At 37.2% G+C, this 19858-nt stretch overlaps 3 protein-coding genes across 5 annotated transcripts; 1 reads left to right on the forward strand and 2 right to left on the reverse strand.

Annotated features, from left to right (window-relative positions):
• Positions 1 to 594: 594 nt before the first annotated feature.
• On the reverse strand, positions 595 to 4509 carry tmx2b (thioredoxin-related transmembrane protein 2b). The gene is made up of 8 exons (XM_079462664.1): positions 4145 to 4509; positions 3809 to 3869; positions 3338 to 3451; positions 2768 to 2844; positions 2434 to 2540; positions 2275 to 2340; positions 2059 to 2188; positions 595 to 1919 (listed from the first exon to the last, which is right to left on the reverse strand). The coding sequence occupies exons 1-8, from the start codon at positions 4331 to 4333 to the stop codon at positions 1737 to 1739; spliced, it is 927 nt and encodes a 308-aa protein (XP_079318790.1). The 5' UTR covers positions 4334 to 4509; the 3' UTR covers positions 595 to 1736.
• Positions 4510 to 4517: 8 nt separating this feature from the next.
• Positions 4518 to 6891, forward strand: med19b (mediator complex subunit 19b). Of its 2 annotated transcripts, none has more exons than XM_079462667.1 (7): positions 4518 to 4621; positions 4708 to 5114; positions 5312 to 5434; positions 5549 to 5682; positions 5775 to 5871; positions 5953 to 6047; positions 6197 to 6523. In XM_079462667.1, exons 2-7 carry the CDS (start codon positions 4907 to 4909, stop codon positions 6260 to 6262), a joined length of 723 nt encoding a protein of 240 aa, XP_079318793.1. In that variant the 5' UTR covers positions 4518 to 4621; positions 4708 to 4906; the 3' UTR covers positions 6263 to 6523. The 2 variants fall into 2 exon arrangements, with proteins under 2 accessions (XP_079318793.1, XP_079318794.1); XM_079462668.1 differs by having other exon boundaries at positions 4582 to 4621; positions 4801 to 5114; positions 6197 to 6891.
• Positions 6892 to 7231: 340 nt separating this feature from the next.
• slc43a1b (solute carrier family 43 member 1b) lies at positions 7232 to 17336 on the reverse strand. Of its 2 annotated transcripts, none has more exons than XM_079462666.1 (15): positions 17200 to 17336; positions 14377 to 14534; positions 13990 to 14176; positions 13604 to 13659; positions 13359 to 13435; positions 11102 to 11194; positions 10843 to 10976; positions 10515 to 10666; positions 10275 to 10424; positions 10107 to 10142; positions 9791 to 9923; positions 9579 to 9708; positions 9019 to 9092; positions 8789 to 8912; positions 7232 to 8664 (listed from the first exon to the last, which is right to left on the reverse strand). In XM_079462666.1, the coding sequence occupies exons 2-15, from the start codon at positions 14528 to 14530 to the stop codon at positions 8524 to 8526; spliced, it is 1641 nt and encodes a 546-aa protein (XP_079318792.1). In that variant the 5' UTR covers positions 14531 to 14534; positions 17200 to 17336; the 3' UTR covers positions 7232 to 8523. The 2 variants fall into 2 exon arrangements, with proteins under 2 accessions (XP_079318792.1, XP_079318791.1); XM_079462665.1 differs by lacking the exon at positions 17200 to 17336 and adding an exon at positions 16294 to 16313 and having other exon boundaries at positions 8380 to 8664.
• Positions 17337 to 19858: the final 2522 nt, after the last annotated feature.

The raw sequence follows: 19858 nt of genomic DNA on the forward strand, positions 1-19858 counted from the left end.
TTATAACAGTTTGCACAATCTTTCCACGCAATTATAAAGACCTCTAATTGGCTTTGTCCCAATTTGTGCTCCAGTTTACGTGTTTCTCTTTTAAGGGCGCAAGTGGTGCTATGTTTTTTCTTATTAATCTTTTTTGACTTCATAGGTATGACAGCTTATGTATTAGAGAACACAGTACCCAATTTTCTGGTCATGTCATTGAGCGATTCTGTATTTATCGGTATGGTTATTAAAGGAGTCAGAATTGCGAAACTATCTTTAGTAGTCAAGGAAATTGTTCTACCCTGTCGATAACAAGTTAAACAGCTGATTCCTGCAGTGCGCAGTGTACATGTTATAAGATAGATCGGTGACATCGTAACTTTGAGGAATAATATCTATATCGGCTCTGTGAGATATAATCAAGTTCCAAAACAATTGTACTGAGAGGTATGCTCACCTTACTTGCGTTTACATTTGGGTGGTCTTAGTCAAGTCATACCACGAACTGACGTAGATTTGTGGCGGTGTGGTTACACGAGGCGTTTCAGGCAGATCTGTTTGATCTTTCGCTTTTAGATTGAATGCATCTTTTGTTCCGACACTTCAATGTTTGCAATGTCTTAATACATTCATGGGCAACTTATATCTCACCAAAGACACAGGAGAATACGTTTTCGCGCCATATGACACCTTCAAAAACATTCAAGTAAAAAAAGTACTAAAACAAGATGCTGAACAGTGTTTTATTTGAATGACAATAAACTCCATCCAGAACCACTCATAGCACTTGTTCCAGACAATCAATTCATTGACAAGCATTAGTGAAAACAAACTTATTTTTAAAACATGACACAAAAATAATATTGCGCTTTTTCTGTGGGTCAATTTATGACAAGATTCTGCATTACGATATTAACAATACTAGCATTCAATGTGAAAGTAAATGCTGTTGGTTAAAATAAACTTCCTGCAGCTTTTTTCCAAGCCTCTGTTAAAAATAAAAATGGCATGTAAAAAGACATTAGCGCAAATACAATTAATAACAGGAAATAAAAATATTTAAGACATGTACAGCGGTATTCAGTCTGAAAAACCCATGTGTGGATGTGGTATTGATTAACAATCATTTGAAAACTTTACGCACTGTGAAATGTTTACACGACATTGTTGGCATACACTGAAAAACTGTCCCTTTTAATGTGATAGAAACCATTTAGTCAGCACTATAAAACACGGCAACATGTCTGTGAAAATTTGTAGAAGTAGACACAACAGAAAAGGAAAAACCGGAGTGACTTATGATTAAAAAAGGAATGTTGTTAATAATAGTAAAAATAACTGTTACCCTGGTTGTGATGCACTTGCAACACATAACCTCTTACTAAGTAATCACTGACTAAAAATTATGAACCATATTAGAGGTAGATGGTGTCCGATTGTTTAATTATGTTTAAATTAATTCATGTCAAACTCAATTGACAGAGACAGAATCATCAATGCCCTGTTCAACTTGTGAATAAAGGACATCAGAGTATACCAGTCCAGTATGTGCGGTTATGATTTTTTAATGCGTATTATAATTTACTTTACTATTGGACTGATTGAACTAATAAATTAAGATCTATATGTTAAACAAAAAATACAGTCATTCCGTTCGTTCAACGACGTAAAAACTCTCTGCGCACTGAGCATTATCAAAAAAACATCCAGTCCCATTCTGACATCACAGCGATCTTTAGTAGCACATGCACATTCTATTTGTCCTTCTTGCTTTCTGTGTCCATCGCGCTGATCGTTTCGGCCTCTGGTTCTTCCTCTTCAGGCACAGAGGAGAACACTGGTTCAGCAAGATGCTCACTCTTCTCTCCTTTGCTCTTACTGAGTTTCTTTGACTTCTGATAAAGCTCATTGAGGTTAAACTCTCGGATGATGTTTTCCTAGAAATCAATGAAATAAACGTTGTTGGTTCATACGTTGTACAATTTAGGGTTAAGGGGTTTGCGTAGCAGGCCTCCCTAAATAAGCTGACTGACACCTAATAATAAAGCCTATATTGCACTGAGTAGTAAGTCTCACCTCTGTAAAAGTCCATGACACTGCCCTTCCCTTCTTGTCCACCTGAGGGCGCCTCATGATTTCCTTTCCTCCCTGAAAGAGCACCAGGGAGGGCAACTGCTTTGATAGGGGAGATGTGCTGACCTTATACCTGAGATTAATAAGAAACATTGTCAGAATGATTGGATTTGTTGGTTCTGCATATCAAACGCAGTGGCGAACAGCAGGACAGCTTACTTCTTAGAGACTTCCCCATAGCGGCCGATATCCACTTTTCCAAATTTCAGCCCTGCACTGTTGTACCTGTGTGAAAATAAAGGACAGAGAATGAGTGAATTACGTTATGCTGAACAGGTTAAATTTGTTGTTTTTGGGTAGTAAGAGCAACGTTCTTACTTCAGAGATAGATCGGCAAAGACAGAGGCGAAAGACTGACATTCTGGTGACCAGTTAGCAAAAAACTCCACAATCCAGGTCACTCTGTGGTCCTTCTCCAACTCCTCCTAAAGAGAAGAAAAGTGAGCTTCTATGTTACCTAAAAACAGTTACACGGAAGTAATACAAGACCAGCAGCCTAAAGGGATTAGTCAAGTTAATGTTCAAGAATATGACTGAAACTTGGGCAAGAGCCAAATAATGTGGGGGTCAAATACTAAGTTGCTGGCCCAGTGTCAGGTCTGACCCCTGCAGGTTCAATGGCAAGGCTTAATGATCTAAAAATCATACTCACGTCAATGGTCTTATCACTGAAGTACTTAATGTACTCAGGGCCCATGTAGAGTGGAGGTTTGCAGGTCATCAGGAATACTGTATCAAACATGAGATATACATACTGGTTTACAAGATGTATGCAAGGGATTGGACGATTAAGTGAAAAAATAAAGGCTTTTGTTGAGTACGGATGTGTTTTGATTTTTAAAACTTCCCATGAAAACAAAAAAAAGTTTTTTTGGCTTTTAGTATAAATATGTTGGCCATAAAGAGATCGATAAACATGTTTGATCCAAAATACTGGCGCACTTCACATTTAGAAAATGTATATAAACATTCAAGACGTACAGTATTTCATCTTCACTAAAATGAATAAGCAATTTTTATGACATCATTCTGCACTTGAGCGTCTAATCTCGTTCTATGAAATCTAGTGTCAGTCCACTTTATTGGCTATTTTAAAAGGTTATGAGCCATTCAATATGTCCCACCCTAATGTCCTGTTTCAGAGGAAATGACATAAACGCATTGACTAAAGCTGCAGATTTCAAGGCGCTTCGGTGGGTCTTTTAAGATTAAGAATACCAACCAATGCACAGTGTCAAGTAGAGTAGTCCCAGACGTATATCCAATCTAAAGAACAGAATCACATTGGCCACTTTAGAGAAGAGGATAATATTGCCCAAATGCTGCTCGACGGTAACTGGAAAGCAAAAAGAAGTGAAAAGAAAATATTAAACATCAGAACTGGCACTCTTAAGTGTGTCGTTCCCCAAAACAAGCACTGTTTTGTTTATGGCTGTGATGGGAAAGAATACAGAAGGTGGTAAGTTGACCCCCAGAGCTGAAGGAGGAGAGACAGAAAAATGAACTGACAAAGAAAAGTGATTCAACAACAAACACACAGACAACCGTCAAAGAGAACACAACGAGGGGCCAACATGTTTGGGGTATAAACAAACCTTTGCTTAGCCAATTTATACATACACGTGAAACTTACTTTTCAATTGACTTGTGTTAAAGGCAGAAAAATAACTGCACGTTCTACAAAAACACTTACTTGCTCTTCTGTTTTTCATCATGACTATAGCGCTTAGAAACATCAGTATCTCCACCTCTCTCTGCAACAAACAAAACAAGTTGTTAAAACGGACGAAACAATTATGAATGCACATGTATAGCAAATATACCGTTTTTACTTGAATCATTTATAAGCAATAACATCTGTCCATGTAACGTTACGGGCTTGGTGCCCATCCGTGCTAAACGGAGACCCCCTCCCTTTCAAACTCTACACGCCACCATTTACTGCCCATAGCCCAATTCTCATTCAAAGCTAGGGGGCTTAGCAGTTATCGTTTGCTGTAATTCACCCAAAGATGTGGTTTATACGAACCCAGTCGAAATCGCACGAATTGCCATCCTCGCGTTGCGTCGTAAGATGTTCACAGATCCCAGGCGTCTTGCGAATGGCCAGAAACGCAAGAGACATGAATAGCGATGCTATGTAGTACGGTTTCAACAGCCATTTGTAAACCTGTGGCAAATGATACAGAAACGCGAGCAGAGGCGTTAATAAGGCCATTTTGTTCAGAGATCGAGTGCTGCTGTGTTGTGCCGAGACGACGGGGTCAGCATCAATGCAGTTATTACTGTGAGAAAATATACGTCGGCAAACAATTCAACGATTTAAAGGGACAGAGGTCACTGCGGACGAAGAAAAAATCAGCCCCACCTCTAGTATTGATTGGTTAGTTTCCTAAAAGAGCAGCGCTCATTGGTCGTGATGTCACAAGAGGGGAGGACAAGAGGAAGTTTGTCGCGTTCCCCTTTTACCGTAATGTGTCATACATGAGCGACGACTTTAGCGTGCGTAGTGAAATGCATTGATGGTTTAATTTTTGTAAAGACTTATTTATGTGTTTAAATAACTATGTCGTGCATTTTATCCACATTTAGGCAACATCACGAAACCGTATTTAGTAAAAAAATACGAGCTTTAAATGAAATACATTTTATTTGATAATTTACGGGAAATTCTCCAACGCGCAGGAACACCCGGAAGTGATTGTCAACAGATCGTTCAGAAACGATCGGCAAAAGTGACGCCGATACATCTCAAAACACTCTCGTAACGGCGAATAATAGATCTGTAGACATGACAGAAATGTTCTCGTCGCTGTATGGTCAGACCGATCCTCAGGGTCCCGCAGGGGCGTCTGCGCTGGGGTTCGGGCCTGGGAAACCTCAGGTACCCCAACATTTGGGCTCGATGTCTTTCCCCCATCAATTGGTTGACGAAGGAGCTCAGCTCAGAAAACCCGCAGCGATGAATGAGCCCTTTTATCTGCTGCGTGAACTGCCCAGTAAGTGCCAATGTTGATTGACGTCGATTTAATAATACAGAATGGGGGGTGGAAAATATTGCTAGTAATAAAACGTTGCTGTTTTGAAGAACTATGGTTACTACTACAGAATAATTTATTACAGTTGACTTAAGTACCAATATAGTCTAGACTACAGTATATATTTTAAAGTATGTTTAAAACATTTATATTTCCAGTGGAGAATGAGCTGACAGGACACACTAATCTCATCACACACTACAATCTGGAACACGCTTACAACAAGTTCTGTGGCAAGAAGGTGAAAGAGAAACTCAGCAACTTCCTTCCTGAGCTTCCTGGTGTGTATGAACACATTTTTTTACCTTTTATTGATGACTCTTGATCAGTTTTAGTGCCTTCCCAAACAACACTGAGTTAAACTTTATCCCATATTAAACCTCCTTTTGTACCAGGTATGATAGACAGCCCTGGTATTCAAGACAGCAGCTCTCTGCACTCTCTCATCGAGAAGCCACCAGTGTGCAACAACTCCTTCAGTCCTTTCACGGGAGCAATGCTCACCGGCTTCCGACTGCACACAGGCCCCGTAAGTGTGTGTTTATAAAAAAAATCATTTAGGAAGGCAAGTTCAGTCCTGTGTTTCGTGTGTGATTTATGTCTCTCTCTCGCTTACCAAAGTTACCTGAGCAATATCGACTCATGCACATTCAACCACCGAAGAAGAAGAACAAACACAAGCATAAACATCACAGGCCACAGGATCCCTTACCGCCAGGTGATGGTCACAATCATGTAAAGTTGCAAACATGCACATTTGTAATGCGTAGTAACTCACAGTAACCCTTCTTTACGATAGAAACTCCTTCAGATTCAGATCATAAGAAGAAGAAGAAAAAGAAGGATGATGACCCTGACAGAAAGAAAAAGAAGAAAGATAAAAAGAAGAAGAAGGTAATGGCTCATTGACGCAAATACAAATTCTTTTTTGAACAAATACAACGCTAAGTATATTGTTACATTAGAATGTATTAATTCAATGCAATTTATTGGATTTATTATGGATCCTCGTATAAATATTGATCTTTGGTTTCTGTTTTTAGAATCGCCACAGTCCTGATCACCCAGGCATGACGGGGTCTCAGCCCAGCAGCAGTAGCTTGAGATAAAAACTGCCTGAATGACAGAAGAACAGAAATGAGTTTGAAAACTGGCCTCGGTAGATGATACAGTTTTAATGCGTTCTAGTGAGATGCAGATGTGTATATACGTTATATAATGAATGAATTAATGGTAAGCCATGCATTACATTTCTGAGTGTTGAAGTGTTCAAAGTGCCTATCTGTGTCTATTTATGTGTATGAATAATGAAGCGTTTTATATTCATTTTATAAACACGTTTTACAAATAAAAAGCTGAGAATTTGGCTGATTTGAAACGGTTTTATTCAAGCACATTTACAGTCGTGAGAACTCCATGACCAATGCAAGCACCATTATGTTGGAAAATCAACAGATACACTGAAAACCTTAACATACACAGCCGTATTTCTTAACAATCTTATACTGTATATCTCTTATTGGGCCATATAAAATATAGTGCAAACTTTCTTTCCAATAAGATAAAAAATGACAATAAATTACCAGTATTGCAGCATTTATATAGAGAAAAGACACAAATATAGTGATGAAAGGCAGAAAAACAGTATTGAGAATTTAAAAACACAGAAAAAGACCTTATGTTAAAAATGTATTCCAAATTATTTATTGGTCACGATGTCAAGAAATAGTGACATTTCATAAAGCCTAATTAAACTGAGTTTTGATGGGATGTTGGCATTACCCATAAACATAAACAAAGGTTACACATTTACCATATAGCCACTGAACAACGCTTTCACAGACACCTTAAAAATAAAAAAATGACTTAGTAAATTTAAATATGTCTGTGACCTGCACATACATAATATTTTATGTATATATATATATATATATATATATATGATTATAAGTCAACATTAAACAGCATTCCATAGCTTTAACATCAGACAACTCTCCCTAAAATATTGGCTATTGATAAACGAGGACATAAATATAATTTTCATTAAAATTTTGTTATAAAGACAAACATGTTTTTTTAAATAATGTGCACTTCACGATCAGTTAGACCATAAATGCGTATTGTATAAGGAAAGTAAAAAGGGCCCATTTTGGTTTAATGTTGACTTTCAAGAAAAGTAATCGGACAAGAGCTGCTTCTGAATTTTGAAGATATTGAACCCTTCCCTCTTAATACACTATGGACGGAAGTGTTCCAATGAACAAATTTGACTACTTTAGTCATTTTCGTGAGCACAGATCGTAATGGTACGGCATATAATTATATTACAGAGAATTGTGTGCTTCTAATGTTATAGCAACAGTTTGGGCAAGTTCCTTTACTATTTCACCAGGACAAGAAAGAAAGGATTGATTCAGTCAAGGTGTTGAAGAACTTGAGTGGTCTGCATAAAGCTCAGACCTGGGGCCAAATTTATAGAATGTTGCGTAAACCATCCTAAATTTGATTTTACGATAATTTCTCACAGTGCGTACGTATGATTTAAAGATCGAACGTACGCATAGAAAACGCATGTACGCCTCTATCAGGTGTGAAATCTATAAATCGCAAATGAAACAGTTTCAGACCTTTTAATGATATCTAATATCATTGATATATAACAGAGCACCTGTCGACTTCCAAATCCTTTACGAGCCAAAAGAAGGGCTTATATTTACCTGAAGCAGTACCTGGCGCTAAGCACTTTTCCACACAATGTTTCCGTGTATTTTTGCATACGCACGCTTTACGATCAAATCTGTGCGCTTTACGCTTTACGATCAAATTTGGTATGACTTGCAGACTTCCAAACACTTTTACACATGCTCTTCCAAAACTCTTTACGGTATTGTATGGGAACATTAATATTTGTTTGATTGGAATTACTGGAATAGATAATCATGGTAATAAGAAAGGGTTGTCCAATACTTTTGTCCATATAGTGTATAAGTATTAATATAAAATTAATGAAAACTATCTTAGCAGCCAGAGACAAACTAAACACTCTAGACTAGAGTAAATCACTATTAGCCAGGCAGATAGCATGATATGGATCTTTTGGTAGTTCCAAAAAAATACTGTAAATGTTGTTTTAATGATGGTGAACATGACTTCAAAGGCGAAGAGGTAAACCAACAAAATGTTCAATGTTGCACCAAACACTGAGATGTTTACCCACTTCACGTCTGTCGTCTTAACGCTGAGTCAGACGTAACGCTTGAATACAAGCTGTTCAGTCTTAGACTTGATAGAATTTCCGTTATAATTCACATTCATTTCTATGATCACTTTTTCACCTTAGACATTTCCGTTGATATTTCGAGGAATCATTCTATTGGTTGAGACTGACGCTCTCCTGTGCTGACAGACTTTCTTGTTCTGCCTTCTCCCTGGTGAGCTGTCTTCGATGATAGATGAGATATCCTGGCAGCATGAATCCAACCAAAGAAAACAGAAGCAGGCCCAAGTTGATCTGTCCATTTGAGGAAAAACAAGGGATATGTTTTCATGTCTAATTATTGCTTAATACTTGACTATTAAAAGTACTAATATTGTCAAACTTCATGTGTATTTGATAACTGATGCATTTGTCTCACCCAGTAAGGATCACCCTTTAATGGTCCCAACATAAGAATGAAGAGTGGTTGTTGTAGCAGGGCGAAAACAGCACTGATCATGGACTGCAGGCCTGTCAGAGTGCCGAAGTGATTGGTTGGGTAGCTAAATGCATAAATAACATGTTTACAGCAGACAAACAGCACTAAGGCGGTGTTAACCTAGATCGTAACCGTATAAATTGTAATAAAATGATTCAAAGAAAACTCACACAGCAGCATAGAGACCACCACAGCATGAGTGAATAAAACCTCTGACTGCAGTGTGCAGAATAAAAGACACCACCTGAGAAGGTGAGAACGTTTATAACAGTTATTTTATTTTTATTAAAATCATTCGTGACTGGATGCACTCTGGTTTGCCTAGTTTGCAGTTGTTCTGACAATGTAATTTAAACTAATATTGCAAGTTTTGAAACAGCAACTCACATATTGTAGATAAATGTAGATAAACTTACCATATTACCTTATCCTACATAAATGGATATTTTGCTTTTTTTGCAGTACATACATCTCACTGACTTTTTGTCAGTATTTCACTTGTGCTATTTGTTTTCAGCCCAGCTGCAAATGCTTTGGCAATACAAATGTATGAAAAAAAAAATGGATTTCTGTCATGCCAATAAAGCAAAATAAAAAAATTAGAGAGATACTGTAACAACATTGTGGTCATTGCATTTCACTTTGAATAATAAAAGAAAGAGATTCTACAAAATTGAATTAAAATGTTTTAAAATGAGAAAAATGTGAAACAGACTATTACGTATCTAACCTGTATAGGTAGGTTGTCTATAAGAGAGATGATACCAAAGACGATCAGCAGCAGGTTGGTAAAGATGAAAGCTTTAATGGCGTTGGTGATTTTCTGAATCTTTCGATCCCTCTTGGGAGGCCCAGACAAACTGAAGAAAATGACGAGGGCCAGTCATCATAACATCGACATTCGATCACTAATTCCACATTTCACCCTTGCTCCACCTTCACCTTTTTTCTCCCTCTGCTGGATTCACCACATCCTCACACTCCTTCATTCTCCAGTCCATGATGTAGCCGATGAGAGGGCAACTGACCAGACAGAGCAGCTGAAGAGTCCCAAAGATGGATGAGTATAGACCCACTGTAACAAAAGAACACATCTATTGACTTCTGTTCTTTTCACATTCAGCTTACTGGATTTCTGCCCATTTAAAACATATTGGTTGTTTTCCTTTCAAATCTTCAATTAGAATATATTATATCTACATTCATGCATGGCATCATACATAAATTGGTTTGATGAAAATAACCTGATTTGTTTTACCTTTCTCCTCTGCCTCCTTCACCAACTCCTCAGGGGCTGAAACACACATTAAAGGCTATTGAAAACTGGTACCTCTTATATTTAGCCATTTGTTCTTAAACGCAAAAAAGGTAATCTTTTCACTTCATTGAAGATGATAAACGCAAATATTTATTAGCTGATCCTCACGGTCAGGGTCACCATGGGTTACCAGGAACTCCAACATCTTATTCATGGCGCCCATGAAAAATATGATACGAAGCTGGGTCATGGGCATAATGATGAGACTCCACAGAAAGATTGGCGAGCACATGGATTGTCTAAAGGAAGGAGATCCTGCTGTACCACAAACATTGATAACATGATTATGATTCTATGTTCACAATAATACATCTGCATCTGCATGTAGATATGTGTTTTTAGACTAACCATGGCTCTGTTGTGCTGTTCCATCGTTGTCCACTTCATCATTGGCAGATTGTTTTTTGGTCACTTCCTGTTCTTCAACAATTACATGACTGTAGGAGCGATCTCCAGTCATCTTATGGTCCACTACTTCACCTCTCAACTTTACCATTTTACTAAGACAAACAGAAACAAAAATGTTCTGTCCATCTATACACTATGGACAGGCATGAAATGTACATTCTTTGATCTAAAATCAAACACCTGCAGTCATATTTAAAGGAAAGATTTCAGCAAGATCAAATCCCTATTAACACTAATGGTTTTGCAATTAAATACTTTATGTACTGACGTGTATCTGACGTCCTCAGGGGCAGGAAATGATTCTACCGGCCAATTAAGAAAGCAGTTGACGAAGACGAGGCAGGCAAGGCCCGCCCACACCCAGAAAATCATACAAAATGACACACCTAGATCATAGATCAGCTAAAGACCAAAACAGACATTCACATCATACACTTTATTTCACAGCTATAACTGCTTTACTTTGTGTTGTTTGAAAAGTTTGCTGTTATTGTTTTATTTTTGGTATAACGATAAATGGAGCCTACCTTAACTCCTGGGAAGGTTACGGCAGAGGAAGCATAAGAGCCAATCATAAGAGAGAGAATCGTAGAGCGCACATTTCCAAACATATTCGGCAACTGAGAAAACCAAGCAGGAGGTTTTTAAATACAAATTAAAAAATAATTATGTTATAAACTATAGAGCAGACATCTGCCAAAACGATATGAATTTTAATTTTGAAAATGTGAATTATTTGAATATTGAATATTTGAGCTTGAATCCTGCATTTGATTTTCAAGAAAATTGTATTGTTTTGTGGCATACTTTTTTATATGAATTCTTAAACAGCAGATTTTAGTTTTTGGAAACTTTGAGTTGTATTTTTAAAAACTGAATACATACAGTCTAAGGATTCAAAAGGAAAATATGCTGCTTAAATTCAATTTTCTTATGTAAAATCTCCAGGATTCAAGAAAGAAAAATCATGTTATATTCCATTTTGTTCAATTTCACTTGTCTTTAAATTCAAATGTTCACAATTAAATTTAATGTCGTTTAGATAGATTTCTGGTTCCATAATAACCAAAATGGCATTAATTTCTATTTTGAATATAATATACATGTTGTTCTTGTCTGTTTCATTGTCCAAACTGTAATGCTGTCCACTTCCACTAGAGAGCATTATTATCATGATTTGTTTTAAAAAGCTTTTAGCAACATGTGAGGACACAGCTCCCAACGAGTTAAAGTAAAAAATATATACACACACAATGGATAGAAATCATTAATAATTAACATTTAAAGAAGATACAGTATAAAAGAGTAAAGTAAATTTAGGAGTAGTAATAGGAAATATTGATATTAATAAGAGGACATATTTTTCATTAATTATTAAATAAATATTATTAAATACATATATAAATTATGAAATAAGCTTAATTCGTTGCTTTATATATCCAAGCATGGTCTGTCATATATGAATCCTTCCTTCCTTTCTTCCTTCCTTCCTTCCTTTCTTTCTTTCTTTCTTTCTTTCTTTCTTTCTTTCTTTCTTTTTATAAACCAAACACACATCACAAAGAAAACAAAAACACAAGCAAATCCTATATCACACCGGCACAACACAAACACAAGCATTTTAATGTTACTACAAATAAAAAGTTTATAATAATTTGTAAGTATGTTCCCATGTCCTCTAATCAGCTTTATTTGTGTGACCTATAATGCAGACAGCTTTATTACTTATTATGGTATCATAGTTTAGCATCGATTAACATATGTAACATATATGTTTTTTACAGTTGTTTCTGGGTGATTCGTTTTTTAGTCTAGTCCAGACAAACACGTGAAAAAGCTGGAGCTAATGATGGGCATGTGAAAGAAAAGAGGAAGAGATAGACGAGGCAGAGAGAGAAAGGACAGTCTGTGAATGTCCAAGTGTGGTGATAGGGTATGGAGTAGGTGGGTTTGGTGGAGTTGAGGGCGTGAAGGCATATCTGTTCACTGATTGGTTGAGATCAGCATGCAAAAAATGTAGAGTGTGCAACACTGGAGTGATCAACAGAACACATGCACATGGAGCGATAACCAAACAGCTCTTACATGCAGTCCGGAGACAAACAGAACAGAGCAACACATTGCACAAGCTTCAAAATTCAGCACCTAAATTTACTAAGTAATGTCACATGTCTTTTTTCATCACTGCAGAAATGTTGAATCATCCTGAAATAGTGAGGCCACTTGGCTTATTCAGTTAAGAACATACTGTAAAGTCCATTCAACTCATTCAAAACTGTGTATTTCTTCAGTTCTGTTCATACTCTCCTTAAGAGAGACCAAAACTTTGCTCGAGTTCCACCAGTTTTCACTCGGAAAAACATTGTATCATGCAATTAGACCTCCACATTGAACACACAAAGCTTAGGGACAATCAACAAATATAAAAACCTCTAAACACTCTAAGCAGGGGTTGGCAGCCCATGGGTCTCTAACCACATGTGGCTTTTCTGCCGTCTTTATAAGGCCCTCTTTATGCCTGGTATTAAGATGCGTTTTGGTCGACTGGATCACAAGTAGAAGAAAGAGACTCATACCCGTTTACACCTGCGGCAATCCGTCTATTTTGTTCACTTTTGACCACTTCTGTCCTGATTTCTTTAAGAAATATCTGGAAAAAGCAATCACATTTACCCAGCCTGGCTAGGTAAATGTATTTGCTTTTTCAGATATTTAAATTGAATAGTATATTCTATATAAATATATATTGTGTATTATATTTCTGTGTGTGAGTTTGTATCTTACTGTTAGTGAAGTGAAGGTTATACAGATTCCTCCAAACCCATTCATGGAGACAGCAATAAATATGATGGCTGATAACACTGTAAAAGAGATGACAGAAAATGCCTTTCTTATTCATAAAACATTTGATATGTAGGAAGCAATTCTAGAAATGAATAAAAGCTCAATTGCATTACATATTAACACATTACAACTATGGACCATGACGCAATGCAACTCTGCATACATACATGAACATTAATACTGACCTGTTGGATCATACGCTGCGAGAGCAATCAAAGCCATAGAGAATGCAAAACAGGAACTGTTAGAGTCAGAAATAAAAAAGGTTGATGGAAATGACCAGAGAGTTATTTACAGGACAGCCATGGACGTTAATTTAGAGGAAACTATATCAATTGTGTTATCTATAATTTTGTGAACAATTGACCATCTATTCTATTGATGTACCATATTGGGCACAGTGACTAAAGCTTGCTGAAACTGTGCTGTGCTGCAACATATAAAATACAATATTGTTGAATTTATAAACCACGTCCACGAGGTGCATCTTCCTCTAAATAATAAAGCATTAGGGTCACACAAATGAAGCCAGTCGGCAGATGATGTGAATATTATCCCGTGTTATTCTTACCTGCCAAGCAGTCTGAGTGGGCGTGGCCCAAATTTGTCCATCAGGACTCCTAGAGGCAGAGTGGCAGCGCTGATGATGAACGAGCCAATTGTAAAGCCCAGATTCAGAATCTCCTCCTGCTCAATACAGCTCGCCCAAACCGTCCTGTCGGTCAAGCTTACATTTGTGTGACTCTCTGTGACATTCTCTGTTCGTATCAGAGAAAGAAACCAATTCAGGTGTATTCAAGTCTGACGGGTTTCTGTTAGATATATGATATGACACTATAAGGGTTTAGGTTTCACTAGACCAATAACTTCAAAATTACTTCATCTAACATGGGTCCTTCTTTATTCTGGCGTGGCACGTGAGTGGGAATTATACTAAATGTGCAGTGCTGTCATGTACCTGTACAAAGGTGTGAGTAGAAGCCCTCGCTCTTCAGCATGATAAGGAGGGAGCCCCATCCCAGCAACACAGCTGAAAAAAGCAGATTCTCGATGACTGCGGTGATAGCCATCCACCACCGCCTCCTGTAGGCCTGCGAGAGTGACGGAGCCATCGAACTATAGAGCGAAAGAAATTGTGACGGGAAAGAAGAATATCTGTTATTTGATCCACAATTCATTACAGGCTGACGATTTGACACTTTAAACCGAATCTGTGGGAATCGTGACTTTCAAACCCAACTACCCTTAACTTGAACCAAAATTGATTAAAAAGTGGATGTCAGAGACGCATAAATGTTAATACTGTATTATAGGCTCACGAACTGTGCGTGTTTGTTTGTGAACAGCAAAGACTACAAAAAGTAAAACATGTAGAGTTTTTGTTTGCGCACTTTGATGATCACATACCGCTATTTCCAATGTTGCAAAATATAGTGGGACACTGTGATTTAGGACGAGTGCCAGCCTCCCTCACCCAGGTCAACAAACGCCTCTGTTATGGTTTGCCTTTGAGAACCCATGAGATCACAATTATAGAGTGTTGTGGGTTTTTGTTCATGAGATATATAATAAAGGCAAGCAGCTATTTCTATTTAAATCAACAATATTTTCGATATGACCTCAACTTCTAGTTATAACAGGAAATTACAATATATAAAAGTGAGTTTTTAAAGGCATCTGTATACTTGGCATGTAATTATCATGTAGTTTAAATAGACAATTTTGTAAGAAAATACATATATTTTTATGTGTTCCATAAAATCACTTGTAAGAAGCCTTAATATATTGAACAGTCCCTCATGTCTTTGTTTCTTCTTGAATCTTAAATTTTTTAGTTTTATGTTAGTTGTATGGACTTTTTATTCATATTACTGTCACACAAGTTAATGACTGAATAAGACAGGCTAAAGCACGTGTCCTCATACCCCCTGACTTGCCAACACCAGAAATAGCCACAGAGCCTCACCACAGTACACCATGGGCATCTTACCAGAAGACTGGCTGTTTGAACTGACAACAACATATGGAATAAGGCTGCTGTGTGCAAACAACATAAATCATCATTCCAGTATATAAAACTCATTAACAGTACCATAAGTTCAACTTTTCAACTGTTTTCATTGTCGTTTCTAGAAAGGCTTGATCCCCTTCAAATTCAGTGACTCACAATGCTCAATACAATTGAATAAAACACTACTGATGTTTCATTTATCTTTTTACATAAAAAATGTAATGTCACTAGTCAGAAGTTACACTGCAGATGCCATGACATGCAATCATTCCATAATCTGCAACAAGGATGCACATGACTTGTTTATAAAGTGTTTTTCACAATTACTTATTGGCTGCCACAAATATACATACTCACATAATTAATACATGAACATCTACCTATTTTGCTATATAAGGTATAAGATTTTCTTTACCACAGGCAAATATTGTTTATTGTATCACAACTAGAAATCATAGACCAAGCAATAGGCAAAAAGGACAAAACTAAGACATGTGCATACACACATATGGATAATTTATTCAAATACACTTTATAATAAATGTAATAGGCTATTCATGAAACACTAAGATTTTGCATCTGCTAATAAAGTCTTTAACCAATGACCATATGACTGAACTAACATCCAAAGTAGCCACTATGTAGCCTATAGTAGGCCAGTTTGTTAGTCTTACCTCCCTTAAACTCATCATCTTTTTTCTGCTTCCATTTCCCTGCTTTGCACAAACAATTTCTGATGTCAACATCTACAGGGTCTATTAATGATCCAGTCCAAATAAAATTATCGATATTATTTAGAAACTTACATTAGTTTCGTCAGGTTTTATTTTCATTTTCTTAAAGTTGCGTCAGGTGATTGCCTACCTCATTCGCATGTCGTCACCCTTGCGTGCCTGCGAGCGCAAATGCGTGCCAATGCGCAGTTGCGTGCTCTGCAGTTCTTAGAAAGGAAACACACAGACCCGCACAGACATGTTTTTTGCGCGAAAATACGTCACGAATTTGAGTTTGCGGACGGTAAAAGTGCGCAACTGCGTCGCTTTTACGAATAAGGTTACTACGTTGCACATTTGATCCGTTTTTGCCGCTATTATCAATGTAATTGATTAGACTGACAAAACTGTTAACTGTTACAGCAGTTTTATACTGGGGTACGTGCCCCAGTGAAAGGGGTCTAACGACGCCCCTGGGTCACTATCCAAAGTAATGACGTTCAACTCCAAACGCATGCACGAAGCTGTTTCTTTCGCAGTGGCTGCAGCTGCTACCGCGTGCTCCAATAGCGTCACGCTCACTATAGTTGTAAAAAAAGTTTACTTCATGAAAAAACACCTCGCGCTCATGTGATTTATTACTAATTACAGTTCACCCAACATAATTTGTTGGATATTTTTTTTTCGTATTTGGCTACTTAACGATTTGTACATTTGAATCTGATTGTATCTCTTTCATGTTTCCAAATACAAGCATTTCTTTATTTTTAAAAGTTCAATTCAAAAGATCTTCTTAAATGCATTTGTCAAGATTATATGAGAAATGAGAAGAGATAAGACGAGCACTGTTGTTTGTACATGCTGCTTAGTGACAAACGAGCTATTTCATCAACTTACTTGTTTATGATGGTTTATTTAAGTATGTAACTAATAGGTAAATACCGTATGTACGTGATACAGTATTGCAATGATGTACATAATAATACCTTAACCAATTTGATCAAAGTAATAAACTTCTTAGCGCCAAACACCCATGCGAATGAGAGGGTAAACTTACCAGTTTCTTATATATTGATATTTAGAGAAATGGCATGTGTTTGATTTTTCTTTGTGCGGTTTCTATTTTCCAAACGCAGGTATTATAAGCCTTTTCTGTTCTGGCACTTATACAAACTATAGAGCAGGATACATCACGTTTGTCTCTCTCTCTCTCTCTCTCTCTCTCTCTCTCTCTCTCTCTCTCTCTCTCTCTCTCTCTCTCTGCTCTTTTCTTTTTGTCTATAAATGGCACCAGACATTGACCCTCCTCCTTGACACTTGACAAACTGCATGCAATTTCTGTTTCCTTTGCACACATGTTCGTGGAGTGGAAGAGTGGCAGCCTGCTTTTTCTAAATATCAACGACGCCCTCATGTGGCCATGGCTATGTTTTCAGTTACAGCAGTAAATATGTGTCAACCCCAGAAACATTTAAAAAAAATACTGTGGTCGTTTAGTCACCGGAGTCCCACATAAACCGGACCAAAATGTGACGTTGCCACATTTGAATCCTGATGAAAATCGTGTATCGTGTAAACAGGGTTGGGCAAAGGACTCTTGCTAACCTTCCATATCACCAAGGTGAGTAATGAACCGAACACAAAGAGTTTTTCAAGACATTTTACTCTCTTCTTCCCCCCGCCATCCTCCCCCACCCACGCTATCTTTGAAAGCTGAGGACTTTGCTGAGTTTTTCACTGAAAAAAAACATCATCCATCACTTCAAACATTAAACTCTTCACCTCAATGACTGATATGAAGTCACCAGGCTTCTCTCCAGCCACCCCAGCATCTGTCCCCTTGACCCAATCCCCTCCCATCTCCTTCAGGCCATATCCAGGACACTCAAACAGACCATCTACAACTCCTTGCTCCCCGGCACTTTTCTACTTTAGAAACCCATTGGACCCCTCTACTACCGACAGTTACATTCCTGTCACCTCCCATGTATTGCACTGCGGTCAGGCCAGCCTCCACTTCGAAAATGACGGTCAAGCCAGCCCTCACGGTGGTTTTTTGTGAGCGCATATATGAGACATTACGGTAAGAGCACGGTAAGACAAATTTCAAAATAAAAGCGGTATCGCACTCTATCACTTGATAGTGTCTTACAGGTTGCAAGTGATGTTGCTAGTGATGCTGTTGCACCGAGCAATGTTAAATGTTAAAGGGTTTATATGCAGTTTTTATAATCTTCTGGGTGATTTCTAGGCCGTTGTTAAGGTATTTTGGTGATTACAAGGGTGTTGCTATGCAGTTTGTGTGGCGTTCGGGGTGGTTGCTAGGCCGTTCCTAAGGCATTCCGGTGGTTGGTATTGTTATTTTTTGTTATATATTTTGTTTTATCTTATGTTTTTTTTATTCTATTTATTGTATCGTTTATGTTCAGATAGGTGTTTAAAGAAAACTACCGGTTTTAGGAAAATGATTTTACCTCAGAATCATAGTACAATATCTCAGATTGTCCATCATGCAATATCAGGACATTCTGATGTGGAGTTTTTAAATAAAAGTCCCCTGAATATCCTATATACACAGTTTTTTCTATATGTTCAGATAGGTGTTTAAAGAAAACTACCTGTTTTGGGAAAATTATTTCATATAGAACATATAGAAAAAACTGCTTATATAGGATATTCAGGGGACTTTTATTTAGAAACTCCACATCAGAATAACCTGATATTGCATGATGGACAATCTGAGATATTGTAGGCCTACTATGATTCTGAGGTAAAATCATTTTCCCAAAACAGTTAGTTTTCTTTAAACACCTATCTGAACATAAAGGATAAAATAAATAGAATAAAAAAACATAAGATAAAACAAAATATATAACAAAAAATAACAATACCAACCACCGGAATGCCTTAGGAACGGCCTAGCAACCACCCCGAACGCCACACAAACTGCATAGCAACACCCTTGTAATCACCAAAATACCTTAACAACGAACTAGAAATCACCCAGAAGATTATAAAAACTGCATATCAACCCTTTAACATGTAACATTGCTCGGTGCAACAGCATCACTAGCAACATCACTTGCAACCTGTAAGACACTATCAAGTGATAGAGTGCGAAACCGCTTTTATTTTGAAATTTGTCTTACCGTGCTCTTACCGCAATCTCTCATATATGCGCGCACATAAAACAACGCGAGGGCTGGCTTGACCGTCATTTTCAAAGTGGAGGCTGACTGCAGTTTTATAGCGAAAAGGCTTGAAAGTCTTCCTATTGTATCCCTTTAGCGTTTGCTAAATGAAAACATTTAAAAACTCTGATGTGACTTCTTACACATGTTGTAAAACGTCACCACTGGTATTTAGCAACAACAGAATATATTTCTATTATTAATAAACACTGGTTAAAGTCTGTTGGGAAAAACACTCTATTGTGTTTCATATCAACGCATGAACTTATACCAAAATTTTCCATTTGAATGTTCTCTTCCTGTAGTAATGTGTGTTATATAACAAAATCTAATAAATGTTTGTAATTTTTGTTTTTTTAAAATCGAAAAAAATGTACTCATGTAAAATCGTGTTAATTGACAAACATTCTACTGCTCTGAAACAATGTTTCCAATGTAGACTAAAAAGATTTATCAAAATGTATCTTTTTTTGCATTTTTAAGAATATTCATGTCTTATTTAGAAGCAGCAGAAAACCAGGAACT

Source organism: Barbatula barbatula, assembly GCF_947034865.1.
Source record: "Barbatula barbatula genome assembly, chromosome: 8".
Lineage (NCBI taxonomy): Eukaryota > Metazoa > Chordata > Actinopteri > Cypriniformes > Nemacheilidae > Barbatula > Barbatula barbatula.